This window comes from Emys orbicularis, chromosome 1 (assembly GCF_028017835.1).
Source record: "Emys orbicularis isolate rEmyOrb1 chromosome 1, rEmyOrb1.hap1, whole genome shotgun sequence".
Lineage (NCBI taxonomy): Eukaryota > Metazoa > Chordata > Testudines > Emydidae > Emys > Emys orbicularis.
Window position 1 is genome coordinate 332,604,033 of NC_088683.1, and position 21,610 is coordinate 332,625,642.

At 39.8% G+C, this 21,610-nt stretch overlaps 1 protein-coding gene across 1 annotated transcript in view; it reads right to left on the reverse strand.

Moving 5' to 3' along the window:
* Window positions 1–21,610, reverse strand: part of ATM (ATM serine/threonine kinase) — a 105,717-nt gene that overhangs the window by 60,778 nt on the left and 23,329 nt on the right. Inside the window, exons 9-18 of the mRNA XM_065405114.1 lie at window positions 18,932–19,101; window positions 16,759–17,130; window positions 15,990–16,184; window positions 12,955–13,050; window positions 11,507–11,732; window positions 10,568–10,693; window positions 9,479–9,604; window positions 6,313–6,402; window positions 4,465–4,636; window positions 386–585 (exon numbers count right to left, since the gene is read on the reverse strand). Coding sequence (XP_065261186.1) covers window positions 386–585; window positions 4,465–4,636; window positions 6,313–6,402; window positions 9,479–9,604; window positions 10,568–10,693; window positions 11,507–11,732; window positions 12,955–13,050; window positions 15,990–16,184; window positions 16,759–17,130; window positions 18,932–19,101 — 1,773 coding nt within the window. The remainder of the gene's footprint in view (window positions 1–385; window positions 586–4,464; window positions 4,637–6,312; window positions 6,403–9,478; window positions 9,605–10,567; window positions 10,694–11,506; window positions 11,733–12,954; window positions 13,051–15,989; window positions 16,185–16,758; window positions 17,131–18,931; window positions 19,102–21,610) is intronic.

Genomic DNA, 21,610 nt, shown 5'->3' on the forward strand with positions numbered 1-21,610 from the left:
TTCATGCAAATGAATTATTTGATGCACAATAATATGGGTAATTAAATCTTATATTTTGGCATATAAACATATCAGTTCTAGTAGTTGGAAAGGAGTTCCTACACTCTGTCCCAGAGAATAAGACTGCACAACCTCTAAGCCACCTGCTAAAGGTTAATACTGAAGGCAGATACCATATGGCCCAGCAATCTAGTGTCTGGTTTCTGACAAATCCTATAAGCTTTGTAAAAAAAAATTTAAATCTTCAGAAGCAGACACTATAAGTTCTTCTGAGTGGACTGAGTCCAAGAGAATGGCCACAGAATGTGTGTACGACTCTAAGAGACAGTGTCTATCTACAGAGAGATAACTGCTGAATCAAGAAGTTTCTCAATGTCACACTCACCACTTGTAGATGCAGTGATTTAGCAGCATCAAATATACTTTTATCAATTAGCATTAACAGCTTCCGCCGTATGTCAGGTGCTCTGAAGCAGACTGTATGGATTTGTGCTGTAGTTACACATAGACACAAGAGCCTCAGAATTTCAAGGAGGAGTAAATCCTGCTTTGTCAAATGTTCTTCAGCTAATGGGCTCATAGCACCTAAAAAAAAAGTTTCTTGTCAAGTACAAAAAAATGCTTCTTCTAGGAAAATAAAAGTTATATTAAAAACATGATAGAGTTATGTGCATTTATCAAGTTAAATTATGTTCTCAAAAAAATTTAAGACTGGCAGCCTTGAAGTCTCTTAGCTACAGAATAGGTACAGTATGGACAGCACTACCTCAAGCTTTCTCTATCTGGAGTGAGGCCTCTGTTCTAGAGCGACCACCTCTAGAAACAGAAGGGTATTTTGCACTCTTTATATCCAGACATACCCTAGGCCTCTGTGCGAAAACTGGCAACCAGGGTATCAATAGAACCATTTGTTATGTGTTTTTTTGTGGACACTTGCCGACTCAGAATTTGGTTGAGACCACAAACAAATTTCCCCACTTTTTACAAAGCCCACCCAACAAACCTAAGGTGATGACAACTGACTCTATACTACTGACCGGGTCCAAATTTGTGACCTAGAGAGAATGGCTCCATATACATGTCCATTTTCTCTGATGTCCAGAGCTGCTGCCACCAACCCCAGTGTTTACTATTACACTGCTCTACAGCCAAAATGCTTCTGAAATAAATGTAGTCAAACTTTACTAATTCTGGGTCACTGAGAACGAAAATTATGCTTAAAATTGTTGATTGGCTCTAGTTTTCAAGATATGCTATTGGGTCAGTATATACGACCCATGACTTGGGAATGGCGGAGGATAAGTGAGTTATAAAGGGAAGGGATCTCAATTTAAACCAGAAATGACTAAAATACATCTTTGATTGGATCTATGAATAAATCTATTACTGCGTTTGGACAGTACTTGCTTTTTAGGCAAAACAATGAATGATGCAATCTGAAGCTGGTATTGCGTCATACATGATATGAATTGCATCATGTTATTCCTAGAAGTCATGGATGATGCAATCATAACGAAGCTTACATCACTCTGCTGAACAAATTGCCCTATATCAGCTGTAGAAATCATACAGTGTCGTGCTCTCTTATTTGTCAGTGTTTGATATTGCAAAGGGACACATTTCTGTTTAGCCAAAGTGAGCAGAGATGCCTCGTACTTGTGTGAACAGTGCAGATAACTTCTGCTATGTTTGTGGTGAAGTGACTTTTGCATCACAAAAGCGCAGTATAACCACTATGGTTAAAAAAGCCTATCACCTTTATTTTGGCTGCAAAATTGGAGATCAGTACAAGAGGTGGGCCCCACACATATGCTACAACACTATGCAACAAATCTTCGCCAGTGGTTGAACAGGAAAAGGAAATCTATGCCTTTTGCAGTGCCAATGATTTGGAGAGAGCCAACAGATCCTACCAGCAATTGTTACTTCTGCATGGTGCCTCCAGTTGGGAAAGGTGTGTCAAAGAAGAAAAAGTGGACTGTGCATTATCCAAACATTCCATCAGCTATACGCCCAGTACCCCACGGAGAAGGACTGCCGGTTCCTGATGCACCAGAATCATTCTCACTTGAGTCAGACGAGGAAGAGGAAGAGGATGAAACTTCTGGTCCTGAACCATCAATGTCACAGGACCCACATTTTCTCCCATCCTCCTCCTCTGAACCACACCTCATAACACAAGGTGAACTGAATGACCTTGTCAGGGATTTGGAACTACCCAAGAGTAAGGCAGAGCTGTTGGGCTCCAGACTACAGCAGTGGAATCTCCTGGCAGGTGATGTTAGGGTTTCCATGTTCCGTGACCGTCAAAAGGATCTTGTCCCATTCTTCTTCATGGAAGGTGATCTTGTAGCCTGCAACAACATCGATGGTGTGATGGCAGCCCTCAACATCGTTCACGATCCAGATGAGTGGAGACTGTTCATTGATTCATCGAAGACGAGTCTTAAAGCTGTTTTACTGCATAATGGCAATGTTTTGCCATCAATTCCAGTTGATCAGGCAGTCCATATGAAGGAAACCTATGACAACATGAAACAACTTTTGAGGTGCATAAACTATGACCAACATCAGTGGCAGCTTTGTGGCGATTTGAAGGTTGTTGCTCTCTTGCTTGGTCTGCAGACTGGATACACAAAGTACTGCTGTTTTCTCTGCGAATGGGATAGTCGTGCAAGAGATTCCCACTACATCAAGAAAGATTGGCCACTCCGACAGTCATTGGAGCCTGGGAGGAAAAGTGTTCAGCATCCACCACTTGTTGAATCAAGGAAGATTTTGTTACCACCCTTACACATCAAGCTGGGTCTGATGAAGAACTTTGTCAAGGCCATTGACAAAACACAAGCAGCTTTCAAGTACCTCCGTGGAAAATTTCCAAGGTTAAGTGAAGCTAAGATAAAGGAAGGTGTCTTTGTTGGTCCTCAGATTCGTGAACTTCTTCGAGATGATGCATTTGACCATGCACTGCGTGGCAAGGAAAAGACAGCATGGAAAGCCTTCCAGTTAGTGGCAATACATTTTCTCGGAAACAACAAGGCAGACAACTACAGGTTGTTGGTGGAAAACCTCCTCAAGGCATACAAAAGCCTTGGTTGCAACATGTCACTAAAGATACATTTTTTGCACTCTCATCTAGATTTTTTTCCACCAAACTGCGGAACAGTGAGCGACGAGCACGGCAAGCGATTTCACCAGGACATTGCAACAATGGAGAAACGCTATCAGGGCAAATGGAGCCCATCAATGCTTGCAGACTATTGCTGGACAGTGACAAGAGATGCTCCATTGAATGAATACAAGAGACAAGCCAAGAAGCGCCGAGTAGACACTGAATAGGACTAAACTATGTACATAATAGTTTTTTGCCTTTTGTTTCATAATACATTTTATTTATATAACCCTTTTGCTGATTTTTAAAGTGTTACATAAACAGGACAGGTGAAATATTATCATGTAAAGCAACCATAAACACATGAAAAGACCTAGGTTTACAATTTATGATTAAAACTCTACTATCTACACAATATACATAGACATAAAATGTAAAAACTTAAATATCTTAGAAATAGTAGCCAATCAGTTGTTTTAATTGTCATATTTGAATTCAGCACATCAAAATACATAATAAATAGCACATTTTATCTCTGAAGCAGACGACTTCTCAAAAATTGTAGACCAGTGTTATTTATCGAATGGTCTGGAGGAACTAATTCCAGAGGTGCTCATTCAACACAGTGGAATAAGCAGACAAAGAACAGTTTGAAGTATTAGTATAACAAATTGATCTCTCCCCTCCAAAATAAAATAGAAATCATAGTCCTGACTAAGGCATAACGTGATCATCTTAAGCAAGAATTCAGATCAGATTTCAAAAGAAAGCATGATACCACTGCTGGCGCCAAACCAGCCTGGTAGGGAAAAAAAATCTGTGCCATGGATAAGGAAAGTGACAACTCTTTTGCAAATCTGGATATGTGAGAAAGCTGACCTTGCCAAAGAGGTGATAGACCTACTCTGCAAGAAAAGAGAGACAATTAAATAGAACCAACTACAACGCAGAAGAAAATATCCTGGTACTGGGTATGAAGGGACGCATGGACTAGTGATTAGACCACTGGAGTGGGAGTCTGGAGACCTGAGCTCTATTCCCTGCTCTGCCACAGAGTCACTGTATGACCCTGAGCAAGTTATTTACTTTATCTGCTTCAGTTTTACCAACTGTAAATGAAGAATAGTAGTTTCCTCCCAAGGCTTTAGTTAATGTTTGGTACAACACTACTGAATTGCTAAGACACTATTATTGTTCTGGAGGCAAATGGCTCAGCTACAATCCCAGCTACTGTAATGGTCCAATGTGTTGCCTAACTGTGATGTGAGACAAGTGGGCAGTGTAAGATTGAAAAAAGCATGTGCCCTACACTTATGCAAACAATTCTGGACAGAAAGCAGACTTTCACTTACCAGTTACGTTTTGCATCTCCCCAGACTCATTTGCATCACCGAAGTCAGTGATATAGTGATCATCAAATCGGTCCATGGCTACATGGTTATCTACTTCCATTGCACCCTCCTCAATATCATCTTCCATTAGGTCTACTTCTCCAGCATCACTTGGTTTGCCTGTAAAGACCATCTAACAAAAGCATCACATTCTTGTAAATTTTATTTTTGGTGGCTGAAGATGCCATATAGGTAACAGAACATGGAAACAGACCATCATTTCCTTGTGAACCAAACAGGGTGAGAAAGGACATGGGATGCTAAGATCATGAATTTACTCACTTTAGTAGTGTGCACACCTTGTGGGAGAATGAGTTTTTTAAAATTAATACTTTCTGAGATACAAAATGTGTTCATTTTGCTGTTACCTGTCCTCACATTTTTCCACTTCTCTGTTTCCTCTACCTGTTCCATCATGTCCTAAATATAGTTCTTTGGGTCAAAGCGTGGCTTCCTGTTACTTGTTTGTATATTGCCTAACACACAGTAGGGTCCTAACCCTTGACAGGGCCCCTTCAGCAGTATTGTAATACACACAATAAATAATAATTATAATTGTAGTTAATCTCATTGAAATCCCTCTTTGCACTTCTGTGCAACCTACCAATTAAAAGTCATCAACTATGAAGCATCATATTTACTTCAGCTTTCTGCGATAAACCCATCTTCTAGTTAGCTGGTGCACTGTGTGTGATTTGAACTGTTTTCTTTAGATGGTGAGCTCTTTGGGAAAGAGAATGCTTTCTTTTCTGGGTTTCGTAGAATGCCGACTGCATTGTTAGCACTTAAACACCAACGTTACTTTAGAAACTGGCAAACTTCTGATTAGAAACCAGAGCATGACACAAGGACTCCCCAAATAATTACCGTTCAACCAACTGGCTGACAAGCTAACAGTGGTGAAACTGTCAGCTTCTCCTCACACAAAATACTAAGTATGTTATTTATTTGGACTGGACACCCAGCTCAAGGTGCATTGGAAGCAGATGAGGATACAGTTTCAAGGTTTTTACAAAACTTAGTGATGCCACATTCTGTCACCTTGCTACTAAGTGTAGGACAGACGTGTACATATTTGAAGAATATTTATTTTTCAAGCACCTTTAAAGAGTTACTTTCATAGCAGAAAAATCCTTCATCTTTTCCAAACGCAAAAAAACATTTAACATTAAAAAACAGATGAGCTTAATACAATGAAAAAGAAATGGAAGCAAATTCTTATGTGCTTGCAGCTCCCAGATTTGGCCTTGATTCAGATCTGTTACATGAAGAAGTATTTCTGGCATTTATTATCAAATTAATTACCGAAAAAGCACGGGTAGAAGCTAGTGCAACAGGTGATGCTGTAAGATGTATGGCTGAGTAGTAAGATGTGTGTTTTGACTATCTTAAGAATAAATTAAGCTGTTTGTGGATGTTAAAATAACTGATCAAAAAGCCATAACTACTTTACAATGTGTTTCTATTTTTCATTCACTTAATAAAAGTGGGGGTTATAATTTATTATTTCTATAGCTTTGTCAGTGTGCACTTTTCATTCATATAGTATCAAAACAAGGCTTAAATGATATAACTAAATTTTGGACGCAAGATTAGTATAGTTCTTTGAGCAATGTTTTTTCATTGTTCACACCTGTAGGAATGGTCCACACAAACACTACTAGTTAGAAAGGCCCTTAAGTCTGATATATTTTTATTGCCTAATTTGTTTCCTGTAATAAAAATCACATTCAGTTTGTCTCTGAGTTATTTATACTGTATAAATAATCCTCATGCAAAGAAACACAGCATTTAGATAAACATACTTACCAGATGTTTGCAAATATCTACAAGATCATTCATCGTCTTTGATGTTAACAAACTCAGGAATAAGCCTGATAAGATCTTACTTGGACTGCTCTGTTAGAAAACAAAGTAGACAGACCAGTTATCCCAGCACACATAACATAGTCTGTTCTTAGAAAGGAACTGGACTTATTCCATACTGTGAATTCATTAAAGTAAACAGATAATATTAAAAATACAGGTCCAGATTCCAATATCAGGAGTGTGTCATGCACTACAATTTATCCTGAAAAATCCAAAATGGAACATGTCTGTAAGCAAGTTCAAATATATTACTAATCAAGTAGAAACGTTTTTTTTCTAAAATGTTGTCATCAGTTTGGCTGTTTTTTTTGGTCAGAGAGAGGTACTGTAATCTCTCTCATCTGTGACATTTTGGATAAGTCACTTTTTTAAAACTCCAATCAGAAAACAAAAAAATTGAATATAAATCAAAGTTTTTTAAAAAAAAATCATGATTTCTTAAAAATGTATTCCTCTTATATACCTATTTACTGCATTATCTTGAGGAACAGTCATGGAATGAGTAGAAGCCTCAAAGATATGTAAAAAAAGAAAACATTCCACTAATGTATCTGTAAACAGCAGCTGCATCCTAGTGATGCTATAGTTAAAGCTGAGGAGGATTTCAATATAAAATCTTTATTGTCAAGGGTTTTTTGGGGTACCAATATTCATTCCAGGAGCTGTTGCAAGGAGTGGCTACAACTTTAACCTTTACGCTAATGCAACACAGTGCACCTTATGTTGCATTAAACTTTTTTTACTGAATGATAGCTGCAGCAGTAAATATTGTAGCTAAGGTTAGCAGCCTGCATTCTAGCCCCATTTCAGTCTCTCATAACTTTCTGAAACTTTTTTTGATCAAAAATTGTGCTATGCTTGGTCTCTGCACAGAGATTATTTTTTAAAAACGGGTCACTTGTTTTTGAGCTCAGGGAGTTAAAAAACACCTCTCTCAATTATAAAAATAATTCTGGTGGGTTTTTTTTTAATAGTCATAGAGCCAAACTGTGAGGACTGAAATATCCTGCATTGGTTTTGATCTGACAGGTGAACATCTGAAAATTACGCATGGATCACAAGCAGGAGATTTTTTTCTGATGAGTTCAAAAGCTGCACAGCTAAGGAGCGGTTTGCTTCACATGCATGCATAGCTAACTTAGCTGCATAGTGACACGTTGAGAAGTCCAATTAAATAGAATATTGCAAACAGGAAAATACAGTGTGGGTTGGGCTTATGCTAACACTGCCATTGCCTAGCCTGGCTCTGCAGACTGTGGCACAGTCTGCTAAGGTGAAGGAGAGGGGTTCCTTCCTGCATATATTAGAAGATGCTGGGATGTACATACAAATGTGTTAAGAACATACTAAAGTCCTCATCGAAATGAAGTTGACAGAAAGACTCATTGACTTCAATGGGCTTTGGATCAGACATTATACGCCCTATAACCAGGCTGGGTCAAGTGCACATTTAATTTTTACCTCGTCTTTTGCTGATCATGTAAGCAATGAAAGGGTTAAATAAAGGTTCCTGAAGACTTTGTAAGGTGTGCAGGAGGGAGCCTCATTTCTGATGCACCTCAGGATATCTGAAGCTGGGTGAGGTGCAAAACTGAGTGCCAACTAAGGTGGATAGACGAGGGACTCCCTCTTATAAACACTAATCATGTCTCACCAAATACTGATTTAGTTATTAAATTTATTCTCACTATTGTCTATTTATTGCTACCTAAAATATCTTTGAATTTCTAGAGAGTAAAGCTCCTTTTTATGTTTTATCTTTTTTGCCTAGGAAATTCCACATAAACGATGAGGGAAATTTTCAAAGGGTCAAATGGAAGTTGGGAGCCTAACAGCCATTTGAAAATCTCCCTGTAAGTGAAGAGAATGTTAAAATTGCATAAATAAGCATTCGAAATTCAGGAAATTCTATGGGTTAAGGTTGCATTGTTGAGGTTCTAAATTCATTCTGGGCTCTGCCCTCTTGTGTTCTACAATACAGTATTTAATTTCATGACAAAACACTAGGCCACACCCTCAGCTGAATCAAATCAGCATAGCTTTGCTGACTTCAATGACTTTACAATACAGCCTTTAATTACATAATTGTATATGATTTTCAACAACAATAGATTTCCCCCTCCCAATGCTGACTTCAACAGAGCTTGTAGCTGACTTAATAGAGCATCATCAATTTACACCAGCTGAAGATCTGGTTCATTATTTCTCAAATATTACACCATACAATTTTTCTATTACTTTAGATATAGGTGTAGGCCTTTGCAGTAACATGTACTACTCTGCATATGCCAGACAGGAATGATTGTAATATACTCTATCAGATATATATAGTACTGTACTTACTAGAGATTAAGTATAAGAATATAAAAATGGCCATACTGGGTCAGACCAAAGGTCCATCTAGCCCAGTATTCTGTCTTCCGACAGTGGCCAATGCCAGGTGCTTCAGAGGGAATAAACAGAACAGGTAATCATCAAGTGATCCATCCCGTCGCCCATTCCCAGCTTCTGGCAAACAGAGGCTAGGAACTTCAGAGCATGGTTTTGCATCTGAACAATACTGAATATTTATTAGCACATACAGGCCTCCTAAATTCACAATTCATAGCCAACTGCCTGATCCTCTTAATTGTATCTAAGAAAGAATGTTCTGCTGGTTGGAGAGAGAAGAGAGTAAAAAGTACATACCTTAGTGAGTAGAGAACTTATGTTAAAAAAATACAGTCAAAAAGAAACTGATTATGATAATGAAATTCATGTAAGCTTAAAATGATAAGGACTTAAGATTATGGAAAAAAGTATTTTATATTGTACTGTATTTGAGAAATAGCATGCAATTGAAGACTACTGTAAAGCATGCTCATAAGGCGGTAGAGTTGAAGTTGCATATTATTGCCTTAACTTCGGCATTTCCTGATATAACTGTGCAACTTTAATGTTCTAATAGTTTTTTTCCCTATGCAATACATAATTCAGTAAATATGAAAGAGATAAACATCTCAGAAGCTTGCAAAATACATTATTATTGCTTTTTGAAAGTTACAATTAAGTTAGATATCTATTACAGAATAAAAATAATGGACAAACATTATTTTAAATATCCTACCTTGGTACAATTACATAAGCAGTTGGTACATTGTGTTATCAAAGTCCTCAACAAGATGATCCTAGAGTCTTCATTAGGTTTACTTTTAGACTGAGAAATGCTTTCTCCAACATAATGCATGAGAGACTATTAAAAACAGAAATACAAATACAATGTAGTGAAAATCTCTCAATCACATATTTCCCTTATTTGACTGCATGCACGCACATACACACAGACATATGTGGTTCTGCTGCACATTTAAGCTTCACTATTCAGGTCATGAGTTAGTAGTTTTGGGGTGGAAAGTTTGCTTTTTTTCTCCATTTTAAACATTCATTGCTCTCTAGAAGTGATGAACTGACCACACAGACCTGATGGAAATTCAAATTTTCTAATCACCAAAGAAAAACATGGCATTTCTCCATATTGCTCTGATATTGTGCTTCAACTCTGAAGCAAGGCACCACCTCTAGTCATGAAAGATAATTCAATCTCCATGTGCGTTCAGTCTTTGACCTACTAGCTCAGATTCCCAACAAAGAAGTTAAACAGTTTTATTAGTGATGGTGGCTTTATATATACATGGCTACTAGGGAATTAGAGCAGGACTACCAAATAAATTCAGATAGTCAAACTGCTCTCAGTGACTAATTCACTACCAATATGGATAGATCTGCACAAGTGACCTAGAGGTGAAGGGTGCCATTAACTTATTAATAAACCCTTTAGCTATCTGGACCCTGATCATTTTGATTTTTTATATTTTCTCAAAAGCAAGTAGGCAAAATTTTAATAACTAGAATATCTTCAATTGCAAAATAATTGTAGTTTTAGTAGTGTATATGTAATTTTAGTTATGCCTAGTTTCCATTACAGTTTAAAAAAGAAAATTCTATAAATTTTTTTAGTAATAGTGAGAAAACTAGTCCCTATAAATTAAATATGCATTGAATTCTGTCACCTACTGTGATTTGTTAAGCAGAAACCAGCAGAAACAATTGTTTTGTTTTGAAAATATGAAAATACTCATTTTTAATAATTATTCATCATTTTAAAGTTATTGAATATTATTTTCTTTACAGTTATCAAACACACATTATTACTAACCTTAGCTTTATGGAACAATTCTGATTTACATGCATCCTCTTCAGTTAATGTGCCAGCATAGCAATAGCAGCTAAGAACACCAGTCAAGAGACTGACACATCGGACTAGGTGTTCTGCAGTAGTAGACTTGGAACAAATCTAATACATAATATAAATACATCATAAATTTTACATTAAATGGTGCTTCAGCAGCTTACAGAGCTACTAATGGTTCTTTTAATGCTTTAATGTTTATTACATTAATACTTCTCTTGTATACTGCACTGCCTTTCAACAAAGGATCACAAAGAACTTTACAAATAGCTTCATTACACTCCTGTAAAATAGGTAAGTATTTTTATCTGTAATTTAAAGATAGGCAGATGTAGGCACAGAAGTTATGTGATTTGCTCAAGACCATTGGCACACCCAGGAATAAGCCAGTTCAAGAAGAACAGTAATATACTAACAACAGTGCAACCTTGTCTAAGGAATTGGAACATTCAAAAATTACAATTCTTTTTCTTCCCAGGCACAAGCTGATAGTCACCACTAAGGTGAAATCCTGGCTCCACTGCCATCAATGAGAGCTCTAACATTTACTGAATTGGGCCAGGACTTCACCTGAGGTGTTTAATTCGGTACTTCAACAAAACTCTGAATTATGGAGGGCAGAAATTGTATGGAAGGAGAAAATGGCCAAACTTGTAATTTTATGTATACTTCTCAGTTTGCAGATCATGTAACTATTTCCCATGTAACTTGTTTGGGGTATTCTGAAGAGCATTATAGGGAAACAAACATTTGTCTACTTCATTTTGTAGGAAATATTAAAAATTATCTGCAATTCAATTTTAACAGGAAAAGTGCTAAAGTTCAAGGAAAAAAACATGCTCTGTGACTTTAAAATACAGAAATAAGCAGAACAAACGTGGACTTCAATGATCATTTCTAACTCACCTCAGAAGAGTAGCTGTTTAAAAGCTGTTCTGACACCACTAACAGACAGTGCTCCAGTGTTTCCCTATGGTTTTGGTTGACAGCAAGTCCTGAACCAGACAGATTTTTATCTGCAATGTTCACTGCAAGGCTGGTGAAAATAGCCATTTCATCAAAAGTTGTTTGTAGATACAGCTCTTCAATTTCCAAAAAACTGACTTCTCCTTTGTCTTGTGTGTGTTGCACACTTGAAGAAAAACACATTACTCTTATTGTGACATCCTGTTTTACTACCTGTACCTTTAAAACCATTATTTAAACACAAGAAACATAAACAGAAATAAAATGAATTTTTTATTTGTGCTTCTAGTCATTTCTTGTGCTCTCTCATTTCTCAGGTGACTCTCACTAAGGAATGGTTACTTACTATTTTAATCACAGTCTGAGATGATTATCAAGATGAATCTATATTGTAGATCAGTGGTTCTCAATCAGGGATCCAGGGCCACGTTGGGGGGCCACAAATAGGTTTCAGGGGGCCCAGTGTTAGAATCCCTGGGACCCAGGGCAGAAAGCCGAAGTCCCACCATGTGCAGCTGAAGCCCGGGGCCCTGAACCCTGCCACCTGGGGCTGAAGTCAAAGCCTGAGCAACTTAGCTTTGCTGGGCCCCCTGTGGTGTGGGGCCCTGAGCAATAGCTCTGCTTGCTACTCCCTAATGCCAGCTCCGTCTTTTATATGCAGAAAATAATTGTTGCGGCACAGGTGGGCTGTGGAGTTTTTATAACATGTTGGGGGGGTGCCTCAGAAAGAAAAAGGTTGACAACTCCTACTGTAGATGAAATGTGCTCACAACTTTGGTGTGTAACCTTGGAGCATTCTGGAAAACAGTGTTCATCAAGGCAGTGTGCGCCACCTCCCTATGTCCTCCCCACAACACCCAAGGACATACAAAGGGAAAGCATTTGGAGCTGTGTCCAACTCCTTCCACTAAATCAAGTTTTAAGACTGTAAAGTAATGAGGAAGAAGGGTGGGTACCGTGGACCATGAGAGTAATTTCTAATTAGTTGGGGGCTTTTTTAAAGGTTTTTTTTTTTCCAATTGTTTACTAAGATATATTACTGGTAAGAAAGATGTTATGTAACATCTTCAGAGAGGCGATGTTGTCTTCATACCTGTCTAAAGCACCTAACCAGACTGTAGATGCTCTATATTTACAATGCCCAAAAGTGTGCTAAATACTTTATAGAAATGAACATTAAAAGATATGAGAGAGACAGGAAAACGTGTTCCATATCTTCAGTGCTTGCTGGAATGGCAAAAACCTGTAATACTACCTGAGCCAAGTAGGGGGAATACAGAATATCAAGAGGATATGAACTACAATTAAAGAAACCCTGGTTCAACCCTAAAAATACTGCCCCTAAATATGAGGAACATACTACCTATGTTGATTAATTTTAAACATACCACGCAGTAGCATTTCGGAAAAAGTTCATTGCAGCTCTGCAGTTCTTCATAGTCAAGCTCACAAGAATTTTCTGCAGCACTAGATGAGGAAAATCACTGTAAAGAAAATATATTTTTTTTTAAAACCCAGAGCTGAAATTTAGGTGAGAAACATCTATACTTATTAAGTGATTATGACTCCAAACTTCATATCTCAAATCTAACCTTAATTTTGTACATTAGAACAGGACTAGGTATCAGGACTCCTGAGTTCTATATACATTACTCCTGAGGGAATTCTACACCAAAAAATTAAAACTTCTGTGCCAAAAAAATAAAACTTCTGTGCACAAGATTTTAAAGTTGTGCAAACTTTATTTGTCAATAAATAAATGTGGAGGCTCCAGCATAGCAGCGGGGAGCACAGGCCACTGGCTGCACAGAGGTGGGAGATCACCCTGCAGCTCCCCCTAGGGACATGGACTCGGTGGTGAGGCTGCACCCAACCCTGACACAGTGCAAGGGCTGGGTCTGCCCCAGAAACACCATGAGGCCCTGCCCCTCCGCACCAGGTGCAGGCAGGTAGGCTCAGCCTGGCAGGATCCCTAGTATGGAAAGACTTAGTGTGGGGGGATCCAGGTGTGGGGTGAGAGGGTCCTGTGTGGGGCAATCTGGATGCGGGTGGATCAGTGGGAGGTCCAGGTGCAGTTGCGATCTGGATCCACAGGAGCAATGGGACTCTGCAGCGGGGTCTAGGTGAAGGTGCTTGGGGCTCAGCAGGGTGGGTCTGGGCGTGGGGCTCTGCACGTGGGCGGCTCAGTGGGGGGGGTCTGGGGTCCAGGTACAGCTGGCTGAAGCTCAGTATGGTGGGGGTCCAGGGGGCTCGTTGGGGTGGTCCAGGTGCAGTGGGGGTATGGCTCATCAGGGTTCAGGGGGCAGTCCTGGGGCTGGGGTGGGGGGCTGGATGTGGGGGAAAAGGGCGGGGCTCAGCAGGGGTGTCATAACTATAAAGGGAAGGGTAATAGCTCTCCTGTGTACAGTACTATAAAATCCCTCCTGGCCAGAGACTCCAAAATCCTTTTACCTGTAAAGGGTTAAGAAGCTCAGGTAACCTGGCTGACACCTGACCCAAAGGACCAATAAGGGGACAAGATACTTTCAAATCTGGGGGGGGGGGGGGAGGGGAAGGCTTTTGTTTGTGCTCTTTGTTTTGGGGGTTGTTCGCTCTTGGGACTAAGAGGGACCAGACATCAATCCAGGCTCTCCACGTCTTTCTGAACAAGTCTCTCATATTTCAAACTTGTAAGTAAACAGCCAGGCAAGGCGTGTTAGTTTACCTTTGTTTTCTCAATTTGTAAATGTACCTTTTACTAGGGTGTTTACCTCTGTTTGCTGTAACTTTGAACCTAAGGCTAGAGGGGGGTCCTCTGGGCTCTTTAAGTTTGATTACCCTGTAAAGTTATTTTCCATCCTGATTTTACAGAGATGATTTTTACCTTTTTCTTTAATTAAAAGCCTTCTTTTTAAGAACCTGATTGATTTTCCTTGTTTTTAGATCCAAGGGGGTTGGATCTTGATCCACCAGGAGTTGGTGGAAGGGAGGAGGGGGGATGGTTAATTTCTCCTTGTTTTAAGATCCAAGGGGTTTGGATCTGTATTCACCAGGGAATTGGTGAAGAGTCTCTCAAGGCTACCCAGGGAAGGGAATTAGCATTGAGAGTGGTGGCAGCGGACCAGATCTAAGCTGGTAATTAAGCTTAGAAGTTTTCATGCAGGCCCCCACATCTGTACCCTAAAGTTCAGAGTGGGGAAGCAGCCTTGACAAGGGGGGATCCAGATGCAGGGAGTGAGGCTCGGCGGGGTGCGAGTTAGGGTGTGGGGGACTCATGGGGGGGTTCTGGGTGAGGGGGGCTGAGGCTTAGCGCAGGTCTGGGTATGGGGGGGTCTGGCTGCACGGGGGTTGGGTGATCGGGGAAGCAGCTCCCCATACAGTGACCCTTCCCCCCACGGCTGAGGAGTGATGGGGGCAGAAAGCGGTATGGGGTGGAGTTTCCTGCAGCCAGGGGAGATTTCTGGGGGTGGGTCTGACCCGGACATGGCCACTCCTTGCAAGGGAAGATCGAGTCCCATCCTCTCCTACCCCCAGCCCAGCTGGGACTAGCAGCTGAGCCTGGCACAGGGCAGGAGCCACCTGCTGGGTCTTCTCCAGTCCTGCCCCACAGTGCTCTACCTCTCTGCCAGCTGCTCTGGGTGCCTAAAATGATGCGCCCACGCTGCTGGAGCTTTGTTTCCCAGTCAGAAAGTCATTTTTCTGTGCAGAAGCAAAGAAATCTGCAGGGGACATGAATTCTGTGAGCATGCAGTGGCGCAGAATTTCCCCCAGGAGTAACACATCTATGCCAGACTCGCTGTGTGACCTTATGGAAGTCACCATCTCTGTCTCAGTTTATCCGTTTGTAAAAATGGATATACTACTTATCTACCTCCCTCCCCCAAAGTGGTATTGATAAGCTTAATTATGGTTGTAAAACATTTGGTGATCCTCTCATAAAAGGCGCTAAATGTGCAGTAATATTAGTTATTTACCCAAAAAAATCATGTATTAACCTAATGTTTTAAAAAGCAAGAAACCTTAAAATGCATGCACTGTCTGAAGCTAACACCTGAATAACGAAAAACTTGGATTATAATAGCACATTAGTTATACCAAGCAGCAGCAGGGTTAACATTATCACCTGCTAAATAGTTTGATTCCAGTCATTCCTAAAATTGAAACATCAAGCTAGAAAACTTCAGGTATAAGTAGTGCAGGTAATTTTCACCTAACAGCAGTTTTATAAAACAAGTATTTTTTTTTTCATTTGAGTAAGGAAAAATTAACGATTTCCAAAACAAGTGTTTTATGATACCCTACAGAAAGTTAACACACAGATTTATAAACTCTATCAAAATATTAGCAACATATGAAGACTTCGATAATTCATTTTTTCCCATCTGCTTTTTTTATGTTATGTTTTGTGTTTATACGCAGAACGGATTATACTCCAAGTTGTTACCTGCATAGCACAGGGGGTAACTCAATACATTCTTCCATCTTCTCTTCCAAATGACAGAACAGTAGCCATTTCATTATTGCTTCTTTTAACACATACCCTGTATTTCCTTCACAATTATTCTGCATCATTCCTACTTTCAAAGTTTCTGGTACTACATAGGCAGTCATTGCTAATGCCAAGCAACGTGCAGCAGGACTACAACAAAACAGAGCAAAGAACAGCTTGTGGGAAATCATAATTAAATGTATATTCCACTACTATCATTATGAGGCAAAGTCTTTATTTCTGGATCTTGAACAGCTCTAAGAATATTGTCAAATGCATAAATAAAATACTTAATAAGCATGCATATTAAAAATTCCTTTATAAGAATACTCACTCTGCATGCATTTTCAAACCCATATTTTAGACAATAGATTCCACTTGTCTATTTTAAAACTATTTGTATCCAGTCTTTTGAAATTAGATTAATTTGAAAAGAACAAAAAATATGCTTTACTTTGTTTCAACAAAAGTAGAATGAATCTATTTTGGCCAAAATTTGTTTTTAAGAAGCTTGCCCTGGTCACTTCTCTTCCATGTCAACTTTCTGACTGGAGCGAGTTTTTATGGCTGAGTTATAAATGACTGAAAAACAGGTTTTAACACAAATATGCACAGTACTTAATTAAAACGCCACAAGAACAAATTTAATATTTCTATTCATGGAGGAAAAACAGCTAGATAGAGTCAAAGACACGAGATACACTATCCCTGGTTCCCATCTTACCTCGAAGGCTTGTATGCAGACCCTGAAAATATCTTCCAGAGTTCTTTGTCTATTACAATAAGGTTTCCTTGAATTATGGCTCCAAGTAACCCAAAGCTTTCTGTTTCAACTTGCTGAAAACTTATGCTGCGAAGTGTCAGAGACCAAACTTTTGCCCAGATTCTCTGCAGCTCCAACTTTTGTGTGCTTTCCAAATCTAATTTTTGGCTCTGACAAACAGCAACCTCTGTAAGGCACCTTAGCACATATGGGGTCCTTTCCCCTTTTCTCTGCTGATGTAGTAGCTGGTGTAGTATAGTGAGTAAGGGAGATAATTCACGGTTAGGAAGACTCATAGGATACTTTGATATTAATCGGGCTGTAATCTGTAACCTTAAAAACAGAAAGTGAAGGCAATTAACTTGAAATGTACATAAATTCATCAGTGTTGAAAAGCAGTAAATTATAATATTAGCAGTTTCAGAGAATCATTTTACACTTCTATTGTTGTATATTTAACTGTGATTGTTTAAGTGTTCAGGATAGCTTGTTCAATCACCAATTATTCTGTCATTTTGAAGCAATTAAGTATGTTCAGCCTCAGACACACAAATGCTGTTTTACAAGTCGATTGTCAGATATCAGTGAAGCAAACAGAAAATTAATTTTCTTGTCTGTAATTTTATTTCTCATAGATAAGGAAAAGATTTTGTTATGGTTATTTTTGGTAAAAGTCACAGACAGGTCACACGCAATAACCAAAAATTCACCAAAGCCCATGACCTGTCCGTGACTTTTACTAAAAATAACCGTGACAAAATGGGGAGAGGAGAGTCCAGTACCCATGGCTGCTGGAGTTCTGGGGTCCACCCCGCTCTCCACAGTGGCTGGGAGCTGCGGGGGCACAACCCCCTCCCCTCGTGGCCCATAGTGTCTGGGAGCTGCGGGGTCTCCCTGCCACTCACAGTGGCTGGGAGCTGTCGGGGGCCACCCCACCGCCCATAGCGATTTGGAGCTGTGGGGGGCCCCCTGCCGCTCATGGCGGCTTGGAGCTGAGGGGGGGTCCCTCCCCCATCCGCTGTGGCTCAGTGCTGCAGGGTGTCCCCTGCCACCTGCAGAGGCTGGGAGCTGCGAGGTCCCTACTACCTGGCAGCTAAGATCTGCTGGACCCCCCGCCCTCCAGCTGACACCGCCAGCCACGCTGCCCTGGGGCTGAAGCAGAAAATGTCACCGAGCTCTCTGGAAGCCACAGATTCCGTGACTTCCATGACAAAAATCTTAGCTTTACTTATAGATTATAAAGCTGGAAGGAACAACTCTGATTATCTACCCTGCCTCCTGTATAAAACAGGCCATACAATTTCCCTGAATTAATTCCTGTTTGAACTAAAGCATCTCTTTTAGAAAAAAATCCAATCTTGACTTAAAAAATCTTCCAGTGGAGAATCCACCTCAGCCCTTTGTAAACTGTTCCAACAGTTAATTCCTTTTGCTGTTTAAAAATGTGCCCCTTATTTGCAGCCTGAGTTTGTCTAGCTTCAACTTCCAACCACTGGATCTTGTTATACCTTTATCTGCTATGTCAAAGATTACATTATTATTATACTCCTCAAGCCAGTTTACCCAGCATAAAATGGTGAGAATAGAGATGAGGTTCTCACCCCAGGGCATTATTCTTATTACAACTCCACAGCCCCGCATAAAAGCCGGTATTTTCATTCACCATCATTTCACTGTCATACATTAGTCATATATCAGGTCAGACCCGAAGAAGACCACTGTGTAGCTCAAAAGCTTATCTCTGTCACCAACAGAAGTTGGTTCAATGAAAGATATTACCTCACCCACCTTGTCTCTCTCATATATCATGTCAGTTATCCAAGTCAGCAATGTGAAAGTTATGACTTCTAACTATTATGTGGTATTTGACTTAGAAGCTTTTATAACAAGAATTTCAAGAACATTCCTCATGATTTTTCAAGAGCTGGGAAAAGCTAGGCTGATTCCATGACAGCCTCCCTGTATGTTCTGTATCTGAGCACCTTACTTCACAGCACAAGGCATTTGGGAGACAATTCAGTATAAAACGTAGGAGTCCACAGATAAAGAAATAATTGAATGTGAAACTAAAACCTGTTAATAAGTTATTTATACTGATTTCAGTTCCAAGGTAAAAGAATAAAGGTGTTTTTACCAAGGTATGACATCAAAATCATTCTGTGATCTTTGCAGGTTGTCTCGAATTATTTCCCAGCCCAATTCGATCCTCCTACGCTTGCTCGGTGCAGCTTCATCTCCAGACTCTCTTTGTGTAACAGTGTATGACTGGGTTATCTCCAGAACTTTGGTGTCTTCAGTAAAGACCTTTCCAAAGATATAGTAAAAAGAGGACCCATCAATAAAAGTATTCAAGTACTCACATAAGAACATAAGAATAGCCCTACTGGGTCAGACCAAAGGTCAATCTAGACCAGTATCCTGCCTTCTGACAGTGGCCAGTGCCAGGTGCCCCAGAAGGAATGACCAGAACAGGTAATCATCCCTGTTCCATCCCCTGTCGCTCATTTCCAGCTTCTGGCAAACAGAGGCTAGGGACACTATTCCCGCTCATCCTGGCTAATAGCCATTGATGAACCTATCCTCCATGAATTTATCTAGTTCTTTTTTTAACCCTGTTATGGTCTTGGCCTTCACAACATCCTCTGGCAAGGAGTTCCACAGGTTGACTGTGCATTTTGTGAAGAAATACTTCCTTTTATTTGTTTTAAACCTTCTGTCTATTAATTTCATTTGGTGATCCCTAGTTCTTGTGTTATGAGAAGTAGTAAACAACACTTCCTTATCTACTTTCTCTACACCAGTCATGATTTTATAGCCCACAATCATATCTCCCCTTAGCTATCTCTTTTCCAAGCTGAAAAGTCCCAAGCTTATTAATCTCTCCTCATATGGAAGCCGTTCCATACCCCTAATAATTTTTGTTGCCCTTTTCTGAACCTTTTCCAATTGCAATATATCTTTTTTGAGATGGGGCGACCACATCTGCACACAGTATTCAAAATGTGGGTGTACCATGGATTTATATAGAGGCAACATGATATTATCTATCCCTTTCTTAATTATTCCCAGCATTCTGTTTGCTTCTTTTGACTGCTGCTGCACATTGAATGGATGTTTTCAGAGAACTATCCACAATGACTCCAAGATCTCTTTCTTGAGTGGTAACAGCTAATTTAGACACCATCATTTTATATGTATAGTTGGGATTATGCTTTCCAATGTGCATTACTCTGCATTTATAAACATTAAATTTCATCTGCCATTTTGTTGCCCAGTCACCCAGTTTTGAGAGATCCTTTTGTAGCTCTTCACAGTCTGCCTGGGTCTTAACTATCTTTAGTAATTTTGTATCATCTGCAGATTTTGCCACCTCACTGTTTACCCCCTTTTCCAGATCATTTATGAATATGTTGAATAGGACTGGTGTCAGAACAGACCCCTGGGGGATACCACTATTTACCTCTCTCCATTCTGAAAACTGACCATTTATACCTACCTTTTGTTTCCTATCTTTTAACCAGTTACCAATCCATGAGAGCACCTTCCCTCTTATCCCGTGGCAGCTTACTTTGCATAAGAGCCTTTGGTGAGGGACCTTGTCATCCTCACCCTCTATTAAAGGCCATGAGATGTTTCAAACTAAGGGTATGTCTATATTTTGAGTTGGGAGTGTGATTCTGAGCTTGAGGAGATATGCTTGTACTAGTTCTAACTGAGCTAATGCACTAAAAATAGAGTATAACATCAGTGGCCCAGTGACAGGAGGGGTTAGCTGCCCCGTTTAGTACATAGCATCTCTTATGGGCATGCACTCGAGGCAGTTAGCCCCTCCCGCTGCTTGCACTGCTGGGACTACACTATTTTTACTGAGCTAGCTCAATCAGAGCTAGTGTGAATATGTCTCCTCCAGCTGGGAAACACATCACCAGCTTACAAGGTAGATATACCAGAAGTTAATCATTATTTACCATCTATAAAGCACTCCAGAGAATTCTCATTTCCCTCTTAGCTTGCTTCACAACCTTCAAAGACCACACAGGGCAACAACCCAGATACTGGCAGAGGGCACAAGGATGCTGCCATCTCCAGCACCTATCAATTCTATGCCTGTCAGCCATTAGGATTTGATCAGAGATTTGCTTCCTGCTCTCCAGAGACAAAGTGTCCTACTGCCTCTGTCATCTGAAAAGCAAGAAGCCAAGCTTGGGATCTTCCTTCAAAAGCAAGGCTTGGAACTATGAGACCTACCGGTAAGTATTATTACAGTACTTACACTCTCCAATAATTAATCAATAAGGGTAGGATTTTCACAAAAGCCCAAAGTGATTTAGGAGCACAAAGTACCATTCATTTTCAATCAAACTTGTGCTCCCAAGTCACATAAAAATATCAATTACCCATTCTTTCAACTGCATACAGAATAAAAGTACTAACTAAATATGAACTTCTGCAATAACAAATAATTTTGCTCTATATAGAATTCCTTGATATTATAAAAGTGTACCAGAAATATAAGGACACTTCTCCCTTACAAGCCTGTAACCATGTTAAACTTTCATATATAAAACATTCAAACACTTTCAGCAGCAAACAGAAAATGTCTGCTTCCATCTCTGCACTGTACCTTACACATGGAAATATTTTGGGGAAAGTTAATCCAAAATGTCACTAGAGCAATTAAACTTCTCTATAAACTGAACAGGAGGGCTCCTTCTGCACTTTGTGCAGCCTCTATTGGACCTGAGTATTAGGATCTCAAGACTGTTGTTTAATTGAGGCCAAAAAGGACGTCTCTAGACCAGAGACTAAAGAT